This window comes from Schistocerca serialis, chromosome 2, assembly GCF_023864345.2.
Source record: "Schistocerca serialis cubense isolate TAMUIC-IGC-003099 chromosome 2, iqSchSeri2.2, whole genome shotgun sequence".
NCBI classification, from domain to species: Eukaryota; Metazoa; Arthropoda; class Insecta; order Orthoptera; family Acrididae; genus Schistocerca; species Schistocerca serialis.
In genome coordinates this window covers 818,276,539-818,298,942 of record NC_064639.1, presented here as the reverse complement: position 1 = coordinate 818,298,942, position 22,404 = coordinate 818,276,539, and the positions used below count along the sequence as shown (strand labels likewise).

The window sequence follows — 22,404 nt, the reverse complement described above, 5'->3', positions numbered from 1 at the left end:
CCTGATGAAGCAACCTTGGGTTGCGAAAGCTTGAAATTTGTGCGTGTGTTTGGTGTTTTTTATTGTGTCTAACAACAGACCAACGCTTTCTCGTATGATGTGAAGTACAAAATTGAAAAGACTGTTATTAAAAATGAAATAATATCTAGTGTTTTTATGTAACTACATTGTTTATTGTTGTATGTTAATGAGAAATCAATTTCTTTTGAGGTTGTGATAGGTCCCGACATCTTTCTTTCAACTGGGGGAATGTGAAGTGTTACATGCCGTTTAGGTAAATGACATTTCACACTCCTTGTGTAGTACATGGAAAGATGATAGTGGCAGAATACTATTAAGCAGGGAGTATGTCGCAGAACATATACTGTGCACGGGTGTTTGTTTCCATTGTGCAGACATTAAACGGGAGGTGTGGAATACCACAAAAACACCAAGATGTGGGCAGGGCCTTTTACGTTGCTTGATCATCAGAGAGTAGCCACACTCTCCAAGAATGAGAACAAAAAACATAATGGTTTTCTGACAAATGAAATTTATTGGAAACTGGAATGTCATGTTGAGTCTTCGAAGCATATGTTGTACAAAAGTTGTGTTCTACTCTAATTCACAAGTCATGCTAATGATCTGTACACCCATTCAAGGAAATATATATCTGTAAAAGGAAAGTAGTGGATGTGTGTTTTCGTGGTATGAGTAACAATAAGAATTGCAGAACATGAAGAAGTCAAGCCTTTTATCAACTACACACAGGATTTCAGAGGCACTGATTAGCAGGACCTCTATTTAAAGAAAATAAACTACGGCAACCGGATTAAAAGAAAAAGGTAAATACGTCAGATGTTACACTGGGTAACAGATCTCATGAAGTGTTCTGACTCAGCTTCAACTACATGGAGTGAGCCAGCAGCTACATGTCTCATAACTTTATAGTTTTCTCAAGTCAATTCTCCTTTTGTTAAAATTAACCAGTTCACAGTCACCTATATTTATTCTAGTTAAAAAAAACTACTAAATATATATATATAGTTCTACACTATGCTCATATCTAACAAATCAACAAGCAAAACAAAAAAACCTGACATACCTCAGATTCTCTATTCGTAATTAAACGATTAACAATGGCATATATAAGGCCATATGTTTTCTTATACATTTTCCACATGTCATCATCCTGAAAGTACTTTTTCAGTGCATAAAATGGAACTGCTTCTTGTAAGAATGATACTATTGCTGGCATTGTGGAATCATAATATATGATCTGTGACCAAAATCTGTGGACAAGAGATAACTAGAATCACCAATTTCTGTATCAAATTAGTATACATTAGAAATCTGCTATCTTTGTCGCTAATTGTAGGCTACTCTCTTCAATGAAGTATCATAGAACAATCAAAATCTGGAGAAAGAAAGAATAGCAAACTGGTCTTTTAGAGCAATAAATTATGTGATGCAGCAACCTACCTGTGTTGCTTTAAGTTGAGAAGCCATTCCATATCATTATTGTATAGCTTTACAACATCCAGCCAGGATTCCCTTTCTCCAAGAAGATACTTGCCATCTGAGTTGGGAAGTGGTGGAGTTTTAAAGTAGATGAATTTTCTCTCTTCCGCCCAACCCTTGTGCTAATGAAAGAGAAACAGAAAGCCAAAAGTTTATAATTTCAGGAAGATTGAATGATATAATGAATTTAACAAATAATACAATTAACTTCAAACACAAACTGAAATCACATTTACTTTGAACTTCTCCTATTCACAGAAGAATTTCTCAATGTGTAATAATAATATAATAATAATACAACTTATGGCAATCCAACACATTTTCAGCATGTTGCCATACTACACAGCAAGTGCCCAATTATCCAGATTAATGTAGACCTGAGACTATGTGGACAACTGAAAAACTTAGATAATCCAAAATACACAAGTTTTTGCCAGACACACTTACACATAGACATATTATCAAAACATGCTACATATTACATTTGAAAGCTCACTGCATTACTTGCACATTCCTCTCCGGAAACTGAAAAAAATTGTTTAAAAATTAAACTAAAACCCACAGTATTTGGTATCACGTCTTTCAGTCTACTTTTAGGAAACAGTCATTCAGTTTTTTAATGTTTCTGTTTTAATTTTTTTGGTGATGATGATTCTCATTTTCCAGAGAATCAAAACATTGGTATTAGTCAAACTAATTTTGCCCTGTATGCTCCAATAAAAAATCAATGCACTGTAGTGCCTCAGCGTGCATGATAATAAATCCCTTGATCAGCCTGTCTTTGCTCTCTCCCTTTAGCTAACATACTTTTTTCACTATGTTTGTGTCATTTAGCTACTTCCATTATAGTTCACGGGTATCGCTATTTAACCATTCATGGATGTTTTTGTCATATACATCTTCACAACCAAAAAGTTGTTTTCCAAATGCAAAATATTCATTCTAATTATAGAAGGATACTTCACGCTATATTTTTCAAGTTTTCAAAAACCGAAAAACTACAGGGCTATTACAAATGATTGAAGCGATTTCATAAATTCACTGTAGCTCCATTTATTGACATATGGTCACAACACACTACAGATACGTAGAAAAACTCATAAAGTTTTGTTCGGCTGAAGCCGCACTTCAGGTTTCTGCCACCAGAGCGCTCGAGAGCACAGTGAGACAAAATGGCGACAGGAACCGAGAAAGCGTATGTCGTGCTTGAAATGCACTCACATCAGTCAGTCATAACAGTACAACGATACTTCAGGACGAAGTTCAACAAAGATCCACCAACTGCTAACTCTATTCGGCGACGGTATGCACAGTTTAAAGCTTCTGGATGCCTCTGTAAGGGGAAACCAACGGGTTGGCCGGCAGTGAGCGAAGAAACGGTTGAACGCGTGCGGCCAAGTTTCACGCGTACCCCGCGGAAGTCGACGAATAAAGCAAGCAGGGAGCTAAACGTACCACAGCCGACGGTTTGGAAAATCTTACGGAAAAGGCTAAAGCAGAAGCCTTACCGTTTACAATTGCTACAAGCCCTGACACATGTTGACAAAGTCAAACGCTTCGAATTTTCGGCGCGGTTGCAACAGCTCATGGAAGAGGATGCGTTCAGTGCGAAACTTGTTTTCAGTGATGAAGCAACATTTTTTCTTAATGGTGAAGTGAACAGACACAATGTGCGAATCTGGGCGGTAGAGAATCCTCACACATTCGTGCAGCAAATTCGCAATTCACCAAAAGTTAACGTGTTTTTTGCAATCTCATGGTTTAAAGTTTACGGCCCCTTTTTCTTCTGCGAAAAAAAACGTTACAGGACACGTGTATCTGGACATGCTGGAAAATTGGCTCATGCCACAACTGGAGACCGACAGCGCCGACTTCATCTTTCAACAGGATGGTGCTCCACCGCACTTCCATCACGATGTTCGGCATTTCTTAAACAGGAGATTGGGAAACCGATGGATCAGTCGTGGTGGAGATCATGATCAGCAATTCATGTCATGGCCTCCACGCTCTCCCGACTTAACCCCATGCGATTTCTTTCTGTGGGGTTATGTGAAAGATTCAGTGTTTAAACCTCCTCTACCAAGAAAATGCCAGAACTGCGAGCTCGCATCAACGATGTTTTCGAACTCATTGATGGGGACATGCTGCGCCGAGTGTGGGAGGAACTTGATTAACAACTTGATGTCTGCCGAATCACTAAAGGGGCACATATCGAACCTTTGTGAATGCCTAAAAAAAACTTTTTGAGTTTTTGTATGTGTGTGCAAAGCATTGTGAAAATATCTCAGATAATAAAGTTATTGTAGAGCTGTGAAATCGCTTCAATCATTTGTAATAACCCTGTATGTGTGGTTAATCCACATGCCAGATAATACCCACTTGGATAATGTGGAGACTGCTGTAATTGTAAAACTGCCTCATGCTGCACAATAGCGCGAGGTCGCAATCACAATCCATAGAACATGCAATTAACTAAAGTAAACAATGGAAAATACAAGTTGGATGTTCCCAATCAGTCCCGATAGATCAATGTGCAAGTGGGAATTCTCGTTTATTCAAACATAATTTTATATTTACTTAGCGGGCTGTGCTCGGCCGCAGCTGATTTTTCTAAAAGTCAGGGGTGGCCAAGCACAGCCTGTTAAATAAACACAGGATTATGTTTTAACAAACAAGAATTCTTGCTAACACATTCAACTATTGGGTCTCTTGTGATCAGGAAAGCAGTTGAAATCAGACTATGCGATAATGTTTAACAGAGAAATGCACGGAAATGAGCATCTGAAAAAGAAAGAGCACAGAGGAAGACTTCCCATAGTTTACCACCTGACGTAAGTGATGGAGCTGCAAGTGATGCTGAACAGTAAGTGTGAGGATAATCTATGGATGTACAATGCACCACTTCAGCATACACCACTACCACAATGTAATCCAATTAATCAGATTTCTTCTTTGGGCATACAAGTGGAAGCCTCACCCATTTCACAAGGCAGATTTAGCCCCTGTGGCGATGATAGAAGCAATCATTGAAAGCATGGGATTTTATCCAAATCTGATGCAGCAAGGAAACAGAACTTTTCATTCAATGAAGTGACTTGTCAAAGGACAAAACATCTTTCACTCACATGGTCTTACAGGAGTTCTTTAATGAAAAAAATACACATTGGTGGGAACCGTAGATTTTAAAATATTTGTGGAGGAAAGTGTGACATCTGGAATGGGAATTTTCATGTTCAAGCCATTAGATTTGGATCCATTGGTTAAATAGTATTACAGTAACAGGATAAGGGACTTTGGTTTGGTTAGAGGTAGAGATGCTTTCCTAAACTGACCAAGATAAATGAAACTATAATCCTCTGTCAAATTTGGAATGGGATGTCCTTATAAACAGAGAAACAAATCTTTATATATAAAGTAGAGTGCATGTACGTCCACAATCTCCCAAAACCTTGGACCAATTTCAATCATGTTGAGCACGACAGTTGTGTTGGAGCTTTATCGATCTGTTTGGGAGGAGCTACATGTGCAGATGGGCACAGGTGGGGGAAGGTTGAGTAGATAAGAGAAGAGGATGGACAGAGAGCGTGGGGGAAGAAGAGGAGGGGGAGAAGAGGAGGGGCAGAGAGAGTGGGAAGGAGAGGGGGGAAGGAGAGGATGGGCAGAGAGAGGGGGAAGGAAAAGAAGGGCAGAGAGAGGGGGAAGGAGAAGAAGGGCAGAGAGAGGGGGAAGGAGAAGAAGGGCAGAGAGAGGGGGAAGGAGGGGGAAGGAGAAGAAGGGCAGAGAGAGGGGGAAGGAGAAGAAGGGCAGAGAGAAGGGGAAGGAGAAGAAGGGCAGAGAGAAGGGGAAGGAGAAGAAGGGCAGAGAGAGGGGGAAGGAGAAGAAGGGCAGAGAGAAGGGGAAGGAGAAGAAGGGCAGAGAGAGGGGGAAGGAGAAGAAGGGCAGAGAGAGGGGGAAGGAGAAGAAGGGCAGAGAGAGGGGGAAGGAGAAGAAGGGCAGAGAGAGGGGGAAGGAGAAGGACAGAGAGAGGGGGAAGGAGAAGGGCAGAGAGAGGGGGGAAGGAGAAGGGCAGAGAGAGGGGGGAAGGAGAAGGGCAGAGAGAGGGGGGAAGGATAGGAGGGACAGAGAGCTTGGAAAGGAGGGAAGGAAGAGATGTATAGCAAGAAAGACAAGGAGGAGACAGAGAGACGATAAGATGAGATGAATAGGGAGATGGGATAAGTAGGAGATGGAGATAAGGCAAGAAGAGAAAAATAGGGAGACGAGAGTAGGAGGAGATGGACAGTGGACAGAAAGAAGGTTGGCAGGAGAGGGGATTGGGGGAGGGAGGGAGGGAGGGAGGGAGGGAGGGAGAGAGAGAGAGAGAGAGAGAGAGAGAGAGAGAGAGAGAGAGAGAGAGGAGGGGTAGAGGGGTAGAGGGGTAGAGGGGTAGAGGGGTAGAGGGGTAGAGGGGTAGAGGGGGAGAGGGGGAGAGGGGGAGAGGGGGAGAGGGGGAGAGGGGGAGAGGGGGAGAGGGGGAGAGGGGGAGAGGGGGAGAGGGGGAGAGGGGGAGAGGGGGAGAGGGGGAGAGGGGGAGAGGGGGAGAGGGGGAGAGGGGGAGAGGGGGAGAGGGGGAGAGGGGGAGAGGGGGAGAGGGGGAGAGGGGGAGAGGGGGAGAGGGGGAGAGGGGGAGAGAGAGGGAGCAAGCCCAGTGCATCCATCGACCACAGAACCATCAGTGTAGACTACATCTGCAATGTTGAAGGTGCTGCTGAGTCGTACACCACGCTCCTGTAGTCGAGACGGGACTGGACTAAGGCCTTATAGAGCTGTAGGAGGGTTGTTTGTGCAGCCCCCCAAACGGTGTGGCTGAGCCAGCAAAGGATGTTGAGGTGGCGCCAGCACCGTTGTTTAAGCTCACAAAGATGAGGTGTCCAAGTGAGCTGAGCATCAAACAGCATGCCAAGGAAGCGAAGCGTCTCCTCAATAAGAAGGAGTTCATTGGCAAGGTAGTGCTCTGGATGGAGGTGGACCGTTCGATGATGACAGAAATGCATCACTCGGGTCTTAGAGGCTGAGAACTGAAAACCATGGCTGGATGCCCAAGAATGTTCCTTACAGATAACTCCCTGCAGCCGCCGTTCAGCAACACTGATGCTTGGGGAACTGTAATAAAGACTAAGTCATCGGCATATAGAGAGGAACAGACCGATGAGTGCACCGCAGCCACAAGACCATTAATCCCCACCAAAAAGAGAGGAACACTGAGAACCGAGGCCTGCAGGACACCGTTCTCCTGAATACGAGCAGAGCTAAAATACGTGCCAACTCTAACCCGAAAGGAGCGATTGGAGAGAAAATTCCGTAGAAAAATCGGAAGTGGGCCCCTAAGCCCCATTCGTGCAGGGTAGCAAGGATATGATGGCGCCAGGTGGTACTGTACGCCTTCCGAAGATCAAAGAAAACAGCAACTAGATGTTCTCGCCGTGTAAAAGCTGTACGAATAGCTGACTCTAGCGAGACTAAATTGTCGATCGCTGAGCAGCCCTGACGAAGCCCCCCTGTTGCTGGGCCAGGAGGCACCGAGCTTCGAGGATCCACGAGCCGACGACTCGCCATCTGTTCCAGGAGTTTGCACAAAATGTTGGTAAGGCTGATAGGGCGATAGCTGTCAACCACCAGTGGATCTGCACCAGGTTTAAGCACAGGGGTGGTAACACTATCCTGCCAACGAGTTGGGGAAAACGCCCTCCGTCCAGATGCAGTTAAACAGGGCAAGTAATTCACCCTGACAGCGCGCTGAGAGATGGCGAAGAAACTGGTAGTGAATTCCGTCTGGACCTGGAGAGGGCAAGCTTTAAGGGCGCTTTGGAACTCCCATTCACTAAACGGGGCATTGTATTGTTCCCAACAGTGCGTGCGAAATGACAACTGCGTACGCTCAGCCTGCTCTCTAGTGGCACGGAATTCTGCGCTGTAGCCTGTTGTTGCGGAAATACGAGCAAAGTACTCGGCCAGATGTTCAGCGATGGCGATTAGGACAGTACAAAGTGTACCCCGAAGAGAAAAGCAAGGGACAGACGCATGAGGACGTAAGCCAAAAACACGCCGAAACTGCGACCACACTTGAGATGGGGAGGTGCGAGAACCTATGGTGGCAACATATCGTTCCCAGCAGTCCTGTTTGCTCCGCCGGATTAACCGCCGAGCCCGGGCCCGCAGCCGTTTAAAGGCGGCCAGATTCTCTACGGAATGATGACGCCGGTGTCGTTGCAGGGCTCACTGGCGGTCCCGGATAGCTTCTGCAATCTCTGGTGTCCACCAAGGGACTGACTTACGCCTTAGGGTACTTGAAGAGCAGGGGACAGTTGCCTCGGCAGCAGAAACAATGGCCATAGTGACCTCGTCCACTGCCAAATCAATGTCACCAGGAAGCGGAGCAATGGCCATAATAGCTGAGGTGTAGGCTGCCCAATCAGCTCCACGAAGAGACCATCGTGGCAGCTGGTCAGGGGGTTGGGATTGAAGAAGAGAAACCAGGATAGGAAAGTGGTCGCTACCACAGAGGTCGTCGTGGACCCTCCAACTGAGGTACGGAAGAAGACCTGGGCTACTAAAGGCCTGGCCAGACAGAATGCGGCCTGGCCGTCCGGCCTGTGGCCTTGAACCGCAGCCGGCAGGCCGCACTGTTGAATCGCTCGTTACTGTATGGCAGCGGTCACACAGAGTGCAGCTTTGACACACCGGCATGTGGCCTGCCGCACCGACCGCCGCCAGGTTGTCACAGATTACAGATTCGCCGCAAGCCGGAGGGGCTGCTTGCCTCTGTTGGCACATTCAACTGCTCTGCGGTCACACTGGAAGCAGCAGCGTGAGGAGGTTTTTGTCTTGCAGCTCGTAGTGCATGCACAAAGAAAGACTTATAGAGGAGGTGAGAGAATACAACTTTTTGTGTGATGCACGCGATCCTGATTTGCGGGTAGAATACTTTTGATAGAAAGCTAAATTCTCAGAAATAGAGTTGTCACTGTGACGTCCATAACTTCCAATATCAACTACTGTAAACTCGGTAGTATGGATCAACAATTGCCAGGAAAACTAGCGAAAAGAACTGTTTGTAACAGAAGAACTGGGATCCACTATCCTTCGGGCATTTTAACCTGATAGGCTTTCCGTCTATGCTTTCAAGGCAGTTCGGAAACCCTCAAAGTTCTAGAAATCCTTCTTCAGATTTCTTCCACATCTCTGTTGCAGGAGTAGGTAAATACTTGGGCTGTAGAACAGTCCATATTGCCTGGCACACTTGTTTCACAATTTCTGAGACTGTTGAACGTCCTAACCGAAAAGAAAAAGCTATGGTCTGGTGACTGTCGCCTGTAGTCAAGTATCTGGAAAAGATTAAAATCAATTATGCCGATAGAACAAATAGATAATTTAACAACCAAAGATATGTTTGTTTAAAGTCAATAACAATGTTATGAATACAATGAAACAAAACAATCTATTAAGTAGAAGGTTCTCTCTAGCGGGACATATGGAACTAGATGTTACTATCGTTTGCTGTATTCGTAAACACTGCAGATAAATTTATCACTCCACTCGTAACTACGTTGTGCGATAGCACTTTCTTCTGCCGAACCTTTCATATGATACAGCAAAACTGAAATGGAATAATTTGTATGACTTCTATTTGAAACACAAAGAGGCCACAAATGGTAAAACTTGCCTCAAACAAATGGCTAGTCTGTGCCTTGTATCAATTGGCTTTCTCCAGTTCGTTGTGCACTTCTCGGTGCTACCTTTTTATCAGGCGATGCATTTCCTCGAAACATTCTCGCGACATATGAAAATATTTGAAGAACCTATCTTCATCATACTCTAGATCAATACACAGACGATGGTATTCTCCTAAGCTTTCTCTCTTGCTATTAATGTTGTGCACCCAACATCTCTTCTTGGTGCCATTTCGTAAAAAAAAAAAATAAAAAAAAAACACCCTCACATAAAGATAACGTGTTCCGCGTGAAGATTCCAAATCGTCTAACGCCAAGACAATCGCGCAACGCATGCAGGCTTAATAATGGTGTTCAGCCGCTTCCACAATGTAACAGCTGACGCATCAAGAGTCGCTGCGGCCGGCTGTTGCCTGTGTGGCGTCCCTGGCCGCTGACAGGCCCGGCCTCCCACTGCGCCGTCCGTCGTAACGGCAGGCCGGATTCTGTCTGGCCAGGCCTTAAGAGAGAGGTCAATGGGCGAGTATGCGCCATGAGTCAAGACAAAATATGTGGGAGCACCAGTGTTAAGGAGGCAAATGTTCTGCTGTGCCAAGAGAGCCTCAACGTTCCTACCCTGGCCCGAGATCTGGGCCCCACCCAATAAAGGGTGGTAGGCATTAAAGTCTGCCAAAAGAAGAAATGGCGGGGGGAGCTGGGCGAACAAGGCAGCTAGGTTGGCAAGAGGGACAACCTTATCCGGGGTAAGATAGAAGGAACAGATGGTAAGCTCCATTCCTGCCCGGACTAACAGCCACAGCCTCAAGAGCCATGTTAGGTGGCACTGGGGCACTAGAAACAGTGGCAAGAACATACACACAGACACCACCAGACACCCTGTTGTATTCTGCGCGGTTCTTACAGTAACCCAGGCAGCCACAGAGGGAGGGGGTCTGTCGAACAGGAAACCAGGTTTCCTGTAGGGCCAGACAAGTGGGAGGGAAACTGCACAAAAGCTGTTTCAACTCAGCAAGGTGGTGGAAAAAACCACGGCAATTCCATTGAAGGATAATGGTATCCAACTGTGAAGACGTGAAATAACCTGAGGGTGGGGATAGGTTACGCCTTAGAAGCGCTCGCTGCCACTGATTGCAAAGTAGCCTGATCAACTTCCATAAGAGCTGCGGGTCGAGCAACATCGAGCTCCTGAGTGCACGCTAGATGCTCCACATCATCTTCAGGTGCAGTGATTAGCTCCTTTTCTGTCTCTATATCCTTCTCCTTTTCCTTTTTCATCTTTTTGGTAGGGTCGCGTTTGTCCTTCAGTTTATCAGGCTGGGTGGGCTTTTCCGACCCAGTCTCATGGACCGAGGAAGACCTGGAAGCCCTACGGCTCTCAGGTGGCGGCTTTTTCAGCCACTGGCTGACATCTGGAGGGACAGTAACCATGGAAGGGAGGGCACCAAGCGATCCCTTCCGCACAAGCGGAGCTGGAGGAGGCGGGCACTTCTCCGGCGCAGAGGTGGGGACTGAAGTCCCAAAAGAAGGAGGGGTTGTTACTCCCGATGTTGATAACAGGGGAGCAATGGAACAGCGTCTTCCCCCAACTACCTGGCGGGGCAGGAATAGACGCCCAGGCTGGAGGGCCCGCAAACAGTGGCTGAGCTTGGGGGCTCGTCGCCAGGGATGGCGACATTGTAGCTGCTGCAGCAAACGTCGATGAAATGCGCAAAGGATGAAGTCGGTCGTACTTGCGTTTAGCCTCTGTGTAAGTGAGCCTGTCCAAGGTCTTATACTCCATAATCTCAATACCGACAGGTAGGGTTGGCGTCACATCTCGATGACATATGCCCAAACCTCCAGCACTTAAAGCAGCGCATGGGAGGAGGGACGTAAGGCTTAACATCACATCGATATATCATCACCTTAACCTTCTCGGGCAGGGTGTCTCCCTCGAAAGCCAAGATGAAGGTGCCGGTGACGACCCTACTATCTCTAGGTCCCCTGAAGACACGTCGTACAAAGTGGACACTGCGGCGTTCCAGATTTGCATGGAGTAGACTGCAACAACAGGTCACGATGAAAAATAAGTCCCTGAACCATATTGAGGCTCTTATGAGGCGTAATGGAGACTACAACATCACCGAGCTTGTCACAAGCACGCAATGCCTGTGACTGTGCTGGGGATGCTGTCTGTATGAGGACTGCTCCAGACCTCAGTTTAGACAGGCCCTCAACTTCTCCAAACTTGTCCTCTAAATTTTCCACAAAAAACTGAGGCTTTGTGGTCAGAAATGAATCCTCATCTGTTCGGCTGCAAACCAGAAAACAAGGAGAATACGTCTCACCAGGTAATTTAGACCGCCGTTCCTCCCCTGGTGTGGGCAGAGAACGGAAGGATTGGGGGTCATACTGTAAAGCATTGAACTTTCCTTTCTTAGAGACTCATGCTTGCGCACTATTCGTATTTCTTTTCATGGTGGTCCCACGAGCAGCTAGGGGAAGGAATGTCCACCAAGACAGAGCCCCACTTGGCTGGGTAAGCCTAATACAACCAGGGGGTGGCAGGTTCCCCAGAGGTCGCCCGCTAGCAACTGTTCTACCTCAACAGCCATGCGTCTCCTCGGCGCGCAGCACACCTCGAGATTGAGGTTTTTTTTTTTTGTAGAAGTTTATACCATCCTCGCGACACAGGCAGTTAAGCCAAGATCCCCGGTATTGAGGACTGGTGGCGCTTCCCAGTCCCCAGCTCAGGGACCCCGGGGTCGCCAAGCCCATACCCAGCAACTAAATGCTGAGCCCCCTGAGGGCGAGAGAGAAGGGGAGGAGAATACGAAAACGGAGAGTGGTACAGGAGATGGGCACAGAGGGGGAGCAAGAGACGGGCAGAGAGGGGGGAGGAAGAGGGACGCAGAGAGGGGGGGAGTACAAAATAGGCAGAGTGGTGAAGGATTGGAGATGGGAAAGAGGGGGATGAGGAGAGGATGGATAGAGAGAGGGGGAAGGAGAAGATGGCCAGAGAGAGGGGGCGAGGAGAAGATGGACCAATATAGGGGTTTAGGAGATGAGTGCAATACACCATATTTGATGAACCATAAAACACTATGGACTGTAAGACATATCTTAATTTTTAAGCAGTTTTTTGAAAAAAACTGCATTTTTACCATTTTTATTATTACATTGCAAAGCCAGAAAAAAAAAAAACTTATTTTATAATGCTGAACTGACCTTTCAAACCCCTGAAAATCATCATCTCACCTCTCTTCTTCTTCTTCTTCTTCCTCCTCTGCATCGTCATCTTTATCCTCTTCATATATAAGATGACCTTGACTGCCATCAAGACTGTTATTTATGCAGCACTTCTTGAAAGGTTTTACTAACTGTTTTATCCACTGACACACTTGTTTGATTTTAGGTCCTTTTAAAGCTCTCTCGGCATTAATTCAAGTTGGGTTTCATCCCTCATCCATTTTTTCATCTCTCTCTCATATACACTATAAATGGATTATTTATTAAGACATCCAGAGGTTGAAATTGTGAAGTAAGATCCCCCAGAATAACAGCTACCTCTGTATTTTCCTGTCTCAATGTCTCTTTCACAGAATTTTCCAAATGACTCCTAAACTGATCTAGCACAAAGAGAGAGCTCTTCTTCAGTAAAGTACCTTTCCTTCCCTAACACACTCTGTTAATCCATAATTACATACCAGCCTTATCCACCTAAGCATTGTCAAGGCTTTGGCCCTGTTTTGGCTTTGAAAATGATTACAGAGTTTAGTACCATCAGCAAAACAAGAAAGGACAACAGTGTAGTGAATTTTTTCACGTCCAGTTGTTTTTGTAGTTAAGGTTTTAGCACCTTTCATGGCAACAGTTCTGTTACTCAGCACATGAAATGTCAGAGGAGTTTCATCCATACTCGCTATCTGGCCTAGTTCCACCTTGGTTTTCTTTCAATGTTGAATAACAAAGTGATTGAAAAAAATAATATTTTCTCTTTGTACCCTTGTGGAATTTTCTGGGATATTTTGTTTTTTGTTTGCATGCACAGTCCATGACACTTCATAACCCTATAGCACCAACCAACTCAACCCTTAAAGTCTGTTAAGTACCACTGTAGCACTAGCTTACAAGACTGTATTTGAATCACTTTTGTATCAATTCCAAGGCCATTTTGACAATGTCCTAGAATCCATTTCAATACATCATCTATTTTTGGTCATTTTGCATTCAGTCTGCTATGGCACATTTAATCTTCCTCATTTTTTTTCAGTTCTTCTTTAGCTGCCCACCAATCACAAATGATTTTTTCTGTTGGTGGAAGGCCGAATTACTGCTCAGCTGCTCTACTTCCCTGTTGTTCTGCTTATGTTATTACTCTCAATTTATACCCTGCATCACATAAATACCTTTTATTTTTTCCGTTATGAATTTGCTACTAACAAAAATATTGTACTGTTACCAATAACACAAATCACTTTCAATTCAAGTTCACAGGCACCGTAGACTGTGATGATACATCATAGGCTAGACAGTGTTCTAAGTTCGTGATGGTGGGGTGGGAGGGAGACAATGTTAGGAAGATTGTGAATCCCCGCAACTCATGTTCAGTGCATCAGTGCACTGCTGCTGCCAGTTGAATCCAATGTTGCCAGATAAAGAGAGGTTTCCTGCAGCATCAATATATGGCCATTTTTAAGAATGGTGAGAATTTTAAATCAAACACTGGACATTATTATATTAATTATGAGTAAATGACACAGCTGAATTTTGGAGGCAATTTTTCGGAAAAAAAAAAAGTGTACCTTCTGGTCCGTAAAATATGGTACGTTGTATACGTAAGCAGGCAATGTCGCGGGAAGAAGGCTAGTTACAACTAAAACTCAGATGTGCCGTAGCTCTGGGATAAATAACCTTCAGCTGTGTCGTAGACCAAGAAAATGCTTGTGTGTGTGTGTGTGTGTGTGTGTGTGTGTGTGTGTGTGTGTGTGCTAACGAAAAATACATATTTGTAAGGTGAGCTATTTTACAATCCTCTTTTGTATGTCTATTCACAGCTACACCTCTCCATTCTGCAGTGGCTGGTTATATTTACTAATCCAACCACTTTAGATGGCTACCTGATATGGTAGAAGCATACTGAGTGTAAACAGTTCACAACATGCAACAACACATCCAGAATCAGTCACATTCTTCCAATTTGGAACTAAGCAGAGAGCTTAAACCAGATCCTAAGATGATCTTAGATTTGATTTCTTGAGATCTGCTGTCACAGGTGGACTTTTACAGCATCCCCCTCACCTCTTTAAAAGGTCAAGAGTGTGCTACACAGAGTTATTGATTCCTTGCATACCAGAGTACTTGATATGTGCATGCATGGGTATTTCTATGTTACAGAAAGCCCTTCAAAAGTTCAGTGATGAATTACTGGCTGCAGTCAAAGACAGACTTCTGGGAGGCATACGATACAATATCATATATCATATTGTCTCTTAGTGAAGAAAATACGGGCTCACATAATATCAGACCAGCTTTGTGAATGTATTCAGAGCTTCCTAGTACACAGAATTCAACACAGTGTTCTCATTAGGTTGAAATCATCTGATGAAAAACTATCTTCAAGGAGTACCTAAAGACCGTGCAACAGAACCATTTTATTCACTACATACGTAAACAATCTACATCTACATCTACATGACTACTCTGCAATTCACATTTAAGTGCTTGGCAGAGGGTTCGTAGAACCACAATCATACTATCTCTCTACCATTCCACTAACGAACAGCGCGCGGGAAAAAAGAACACCTAAACCTTTCTGTTCGAGCTCTGATTTCTCTTATTTTATTTTGATGATCATTCCTACCTATGTAGGTTGGCTCAAAAAAATATTTTCGCATTCGGAAGAGAAAGTTGGTGACTGAAATTTCGTAAATAGATCTCGCCGCGACGAAAAACGTCTTTGCTGTAATGACTTCCATCCCAATTTGCGTATCATATCTGCCACACTCTCTCCCCTACTACGTGATAATACAAAGCGAGCTGCCCTTTTTTGCTCTCTTTCGATGTCCTTCGTCAATCCCACCTGGTAAGGATCCCACACCGCGCAGCAATATTCTAACAGAGGACGAACGAGTGTAGTGTAAGCTGTCTCTAGTGGACTTGTTGCATCTTCTAAATGTCCTGCCAATGAAACGCAACCTTTGGCTCGCCTTCCCCACAATATTATCTATGTGGTCTTTCCAACTGAAGTTGTTCGTAATTTTAACACCCAGGTACTTAGTTGAATTGACAGCCTTGAGAATTGTACTATTTATCGAGTAATCGAATTCCAACAGATTTCTTTTGGAACTCATGTGGATCACCTCACACTTTTCGTTATTTAGCGTCAACTGCCACCTGCCACACCATACAGCAATCTTTTCTAAATCGCTTTGCAACTGATACTGGTCTTCGGATGACCTTACTAGACTGTAAATTACACTATCATCTGCGAACAACCTAAGAGAACTGCTCAGATTGTCACCCAGGTCATTTATATAGATCAGGAACAGCAGAGGTCCCAGGACTCTTCCCTGGGGAACACCTGATATCACTTCAGTTTTACTCGATGATTTGTCGTCTATTACTACGAACTGCGACCTTCCTGACAGGAAATCACAAATCCAGTCGCACAACTGAGACGATACCCCATAGGCCCACAGCTTGATTAGAAGTCGCTTGTGAGGAACGGTGTCAAAAGCTTTCCGGAAATCTAGAAATACGGAATCAACTTGAGATCCCCTGTCGATAGCGGCCATTACTTCGTGCGAACAAAGAGCTAGCTGTGTTGCACAAGAACGATGTTTTCTGAAACCATGCTGATTACGTATCAATAGATCGTTCCCTTCGAGGTGATTCATAATGTTTGAATACAGTATATGCTCCAAAACCCTACTGCAAACCGACGTCAATGATATAGGTCTGTAGTTAGATGGATTACTCCTACTACCCTTCTTAAACACTGGTGCGACCTGCGCAATTTTCCAATCTATAGGTACAGATCTATCAGTGAGCGAGCGGTTGTATATGAGTGCTAAGTAGGGAGCTATTGTATCAGCGTAATCTGAAAGAAACATAATCGGTATACAATCTGGACCTGAAGACTTGCCCGTATCAAGCTATTTGAGTTGCTTCGCAACCCCTAAGGTATCTACTTCTAAGAAACTCACGCTAGCAGCTGTTCGCGTTTCAAATTCTGGAATATTCCAATCATCTTCCCTGGTGAAGGAATTTCGGAAAACTGCGTTCAATAACTCCGCTTTAGCGGCACAGTCGTCGCTAACAGTACCATCAGCACTGCGCAGCGAAGGTACTGACGGCGTCTTGCCGCTTGTGTACTTTACATACGACCAGAATTTCTTCGGATTTTCTACCAAATTTCGAGACAATGTTTCGTTGTGGAACCTATTAAAAGCATCTCGCATTGAAGTCCGTGCCAAATTTCACGCGTCTGTAAATTTTAGCCAATCTTCGGGATTTCGCGTTCTTCTGAACTTCGCATGCTTTTTCCGTTGCCTCTGCAACAGAGTTCGGACCTGTTTTGTGGACCACGGGGGATCAGTTCCATCTCTTACCAATTTAGGAGGTATGAATCTCTCAATTGCTGTTGCTACTATATCTCTGAATTTGAGCCACATCTCGTCTACATTTGCAAAGTCAGTTCGGAAGGAATGGAGATTGTCTCTTAGGAAGGCTTCTAGTGACACTTTATCCGCTTTTTTAAATAAAATTATTTTGCGCTTGTTTCTGGTGGATTTGGAAGAAACAGTATTGAGCCTAGCTACAACGACCTTGTCATCACTAATCCCTGTATCAGTCATGATGCTCTCCATCAGCTCTGGATTGTTTGTGGCTAAGAGGTCAAGTGTGTTTTCGGAACCATTTACAATTCGCGTGGGTTCGTGGACTAATTGCTCGAAATAACTTTCGGAGAAAGCATTTAGGACAATCTCAGAAGATGTTTTCTGCCTACCACCGGTTTTGAACAAGTATTTTTGCCAACATATCGAGGGAAGGTTGAAGTCCTCACCAACTATAACCGTATGAGTGGGGTATTTATTTGTTACGAGATTCAAATTTTCTCTGAACTGTTCCGCAACTATGTCATCGGAGTCTGGGGGTCGGTAGAAGGAGCCAATTATTAACTTAGTTCGGCTGTTAAGTATAACCTCCACCCATACCAATTCGCACGGAGTATCTACTTCGACTTCACTACAAGATAAACCACTACTGACAGACACAAAGAACTCCACCACCAATTCTGCCTAATCTATCTTTCCTGAACACCGTCTGAGACTTATTTCAGGCTTTAGCCAGCTTTCTGTACCTATAACGATTTCAGCTTCTGTGCCTTCTATTAGCGCTTGAAGCTCAGGGACTTTCCCAGCACAACTACAACAATTTACAACTACAATTCCGACTGTTCCTTGATCCAAGCACGTCCTGTATTTGCCATGCACTCTTTGAGATTGCAGCCCATCCCGTACTTTCCCGAGGCCTTCTAACCTAAAAAACCGCCCAGTCCACGCCACATAGCCTCCACTACCCGTGCAGCCGCCAGCTGAGTGTAGTGAACTCCTGACCTATTCAGCGGAACCCGAAACCCCACCACCCTATGGCGCAAGTCAAGGAATCTGCAGCCAACACGGTCGCAAAACTGTCTGAGTCTCTGATTCAGACCCTCCACCCGGCTCTGCACCAAAGGTCCGCAGTCGGTTCTGTCAATGATGCTGTAGATGGTGAGCTCTGTCTTCATCTCGTAAGCAAGACCAGCAGCCTTCACCAAATCAGATAGCCACTGGAATCCAGAGAGAATTTCCTCAGATCCAAAATGACACACGTCATTAGTGCCGACATGTGCCACCACCTGCAGCTGGCTGCACCCTGTGCTCTTCATGGCATCCGGAAGGACCCTTTCCACATCAGGAATGACTCAACCCGGAATGCACATGGAGTGCACACTGGATTTCTTCCCCTCCTTAGCCGTCATATCCCTAAGGAGCCCCATTACGCGCCTAACATTGGAGCTCCCAACTACCAATAAGCCCACCCTCTGTGATTGCCCGGACCCTGAAGACTGAGAATCATCCTCTGAAACAGGACAGGCAGCCGCATCTGGCTCAGCCAGAGACAGTGCCTGAAACCTGTTTGTCAGACGCACCGGGGAGGCTTTCTGATCAGCCTCTGGGGACGTCTTTCGCTGCCTGCCACACCTTGGAACGACCTCCTAATCAACCACAGGCGAGGGCTCAGCCCCACTGCGGGCAGCAACTGGGGCAACCACAGTGGCAGACCGATCTGGGGACAGACGGGACGAGGTTGACATCCCCGTGATACCCAAGTCCGGCCCCCCACAGTGGTGCCCATTGGCAACAGCCTCAAGCCGCGCGACCGAAGTCAGCGCCGCTTGCAGCTGTGAGCGAAGGGATGCCAACTCAGCCCTCATCCGAACACAGCAATCACAGTCCCTGTCCATTCTAATCGATGTTGAACAACAGTTACTGAAACACGAGTCAGTGCCTAGATAACGCAAGGAAAACACGCAAAGAATGTATTAACTAACCTGTACAAATGCCTAACGACTGCGCTACAATCTGCTTGAATTTACGATTACAGTAACAAACTCGTAATTACACCTCCTATACGAAACTCACACGCAATTTAAGTAAGAATCTACTAAGTAAACACTAAAGCGCGATGCTACAACTCTCAAATACTATAATACGCCCGAAATTTATGAATTAAACAATGCAAGTACCAAAAACACGCAAAGAATTTAAGAATTAAACTATGTAACAGATAAGTAAGCTAGGGGTATACGACTTGCTGCTGCAGCTGCTTATCCAACGGTGGCAGGGAGCACACTGGCTGTGACCAACCGACACTGGTGGATAATGTATCAATATATCTCTCTGAAAGTCAAAACACCTAACGGCTGAGAGATGCAAGAAAACCTGCTGCAGATTTACACTTGGTGCAGGGAGTGGTGCTTGACTTTCGAAATAAACAGATGTAGCATACTGCACATACTCAGGCAGAAGGACTCACTACTGCTCAGTTACACTAATGACAACATATCACTGGAAACGATGATAATCTTAAAATATCTAGGGTATCCATCTTCAATGACCTAAAGTGAGGCCATCACATAAAACAAGTTGTACGAAAACTCAACACCAAGCTGACAATCAATGGAAGAATCCCAAGGAAATGTAGTTCATCCACAAAAGAAATGGCTTACAAATCACTTGTTTGATCAATTCCTGAATACTGCTTAGCAGTATGACACCTCACCAAGTAGGATTAATAGAGAAGACAAGAGCCAATCCAATGAGGAGCAGTATATTTCATCATAGGTTTATTTAGTAAGCAAGAGAACTTTATAAAGATTTTCATCAAACTTACTGTCATTTCACTCGTGCACCATTTTGTTTGGAACAGGAAAGGCATGAAAAGGTAAATGTACTGTGCACCACACACTTTAAGGCACATTGTGAAGAGCTTTCCATATAACTTTCAGTTTTTGAATCGTGTTTGTGTTAAGAAACCCATGTCTCACTGTTGTTAAGTATGAAATGGTAATATACATTGTTTGTGGACTTCACATTTCAGACACACTGGAAGATTTGTTTCGAAAATCCTATTTAATTGATTAAAGGATCTCCCAGTCATTTTTACTTTTCTGTTTATTTCTTTTGTTGTCCATCTGGTTGTCATTTTGAATGGTTCTAAATACTAAAATTATCAACCGATTCAATGACTTCACTATCACATGGTACAATTTTCTCTGTATGTGTTCATACTACATCATTTTTGTCTTATTATATGTGCCCTTCAGGTCTACTTTCTACTTAATATAGGATGTTCTACACTCATTACTGAAGTTTATTTGTACCAGATGCAAACAGTACAATGTTATCACCATAAAGTACACAGTTCATACTGTCGCATAAAACATGTGTTCTTTGACGTATTTCTTTGACATATTCCTGTTTTAGGGATCTCTAGACTTCCTCTAGGGTCACTGAGGATACTTTGAATTGTATTGAATCTCCTTGCATGACTTCTCCGTCATTTCTGAAATCACCACTATCATATTACTGCATAATTGGTGTTTTAGCACTGGCATATACCTTAGTATGATACCGCAAATTTAATCACTGACTTATTTTACAGGGGCAGTTAGTAAAAATTTTGTTGAAATAGAGACAAAAGCTCTCTCAAAATCCATGAATCCTAGTGTAAGTGGCACTTCATAGTCATTATTCAATTCTATAATTTTGTTAATGATTAGAAAACTGTTGACTGTGCTACATTCACTCCTAATGCCAGCTTGTTCCTTTGCCTTATTAAAATCTAATACTTTTCTACATAATAGATGATAATTTTAGTGAATATCTTGTTGATTACAGAGAGGAGGTTGAAAATCATACAGAAACTTTTATTTTATCTGTACCTTTTCCTGTTCTAGGGAACATATTTTCCCGATGGTGACTACATCTACATCTACATCTACATTGATACTCCGCAAGCCACCCAACGGTGTGTGGCGGAGGGCACCTTACGTGCCACTGTCATTACCTCCCTTTCCTGTTCCAGTCGCGTATGGTTCGCGGGAAGAACGACTGTCTGAAAGCCTCCGTGCGCGCTCTAATCTCTCTAATTTTACATTCGTGATCTCCTCGGGAAGTATAAGTAGGGGGAAGCAATATATTCGATACCTCATCCAGAAACGCATCCTCTCGAAACCTGGCGAGCAAGCTACACCGCGATGCAGAGCGCCTCTCTTGCAGAGTCTGCCACTTGAGTTTATTAAACATCTCCGTAACGCTATCACGGTTACCAAATAACCCAGTGACGAAACGCGCCGCTCTTCTTTGGATCTTCTCTATCTCCTCCGTCAACCCGACCTGGTACGGATCCCACACTGATGAGCAATACTCAAGTATAGGTCGAACGAGTGTTTTGTAAGCCACCTCCTTTGTTGATGGACTACATTTTCTAAGCACTCTCCCAATGAATCTCAACCTGGTACCCGCCTTACCAACAATTAGTTTTATATGATCATTCCACTTCAAATCGTTCCGTACGCATACTCCCAGATATTTTACAGAAGTAACTGCTACCAGTGTTTGTTCCGCTATCATATAATCATACAATAAAGGATCCTTCTTTCTATGTATTCGCAATACATTACATTTGTATTAGTGGGGCTGCTGCTGGTGACTGTATGGACTAGTAGTACACTCCCTATGGTATGCACTTGAGATCAACCATAAGTAGCACAAGCTTGTACTGTCACCAGCACCTCTCCAGGCCACCGTGGGAGAGGCACGAAAACAGTCAGCCAACAAAAGAACTTCACAGCACTGTTGTCGACTACATCTTGCACAGCCGTCACACTAACATGGGATGCCAGATTCAGCAATGCCATCATGGGCACCAATTTTTCTTTCACAGGTCACATGCCTGTTGATTGTCGTAGCAGTATACTTCCACTGGGTATAAAGGACGCCACCCAGCCAATCAGAACCAGTTCACATGGGAGTTGCTCCAGGACATGGGCTGACCCATTCTGTCACTCCCTCAATCAGAGCTCCCTCTGCCCCAGCACAGTCATTCGCTCTGACCTGCAACCGAGTATTCCGTCCATATCTCGTCCGAGTTCTCGAAGCTGAGCTCGATGTCAGCCACAACTGCAGACTGTCAATGCTTGACTCACCATCACTTCACATACATGACCTATCCGACAGAGCTCATCACTCCACATCGTCTGCACCAACCAAGCTAACTCCGACTGGTTACGAGCTTCCGCCTCAGTGGGGTGTTCTTAGTCTGTCCTTGAGCTCTGTCCCTCTCCACAGGTACGGCCACACCAACGCTACCCTGGTATGAAATCTGTCAGTGTAATTCTTGTGACTATCAGTGGATTGGAACCAAGTAGTGGTGATTCAAGTCTAAATGACCATTTTGTTGTGTTCCATTTATTGGTGTAAATAAAGTTCATTTATCCTTGACAACTGTGCACATTAATTGACAGGCTCCCTCGCTAATGACACAAAACTTGGCAACAAAGGAGTGGATTTCTTCCTACCAGTGACAGACTTTTTCACACTGTGCTTGCTCACCTAGTTTAGTTAAACATTTTCACGCACTACTTAGGGAGGTTGATGATTTT

The 22,404-nt window shown here is 44.6% G+C and overlaps 1 protein-coding gene across 6 annotated transcripts in view; it reads right to left on the bottom strand.

Moving 5' to 3' along the window:
- The window catches only part of LOC126458067 (activating signal cointegrator 1 complex subunit 2), a 158,974-nt gene that overhangs the window by 121,315 nt on the left and 15,255 nt on the right, over window positions 1-22,404 (bottom strand). For all 6 annotated transcript variants that reach the window (XM_050094873.1, XM_050094870.1, XM_050094868.1 and 3 more), the window contains exons 3-4: window positions 1,462-1,622; window positions 1,085-1,271 (exon numbers count right to left, since the gene is read on the bottom strand). In XM_050094873.1, coding sequence (XP_049950830.1) covers window positions 1,085-1,271; window positions 1,462-1,622 — 348 coding nt within the window. The remainder of the gene's footprint in view (window positions 1-1,084; window positions 1,272-1,461; window positions 1,623-22,404) is intronic.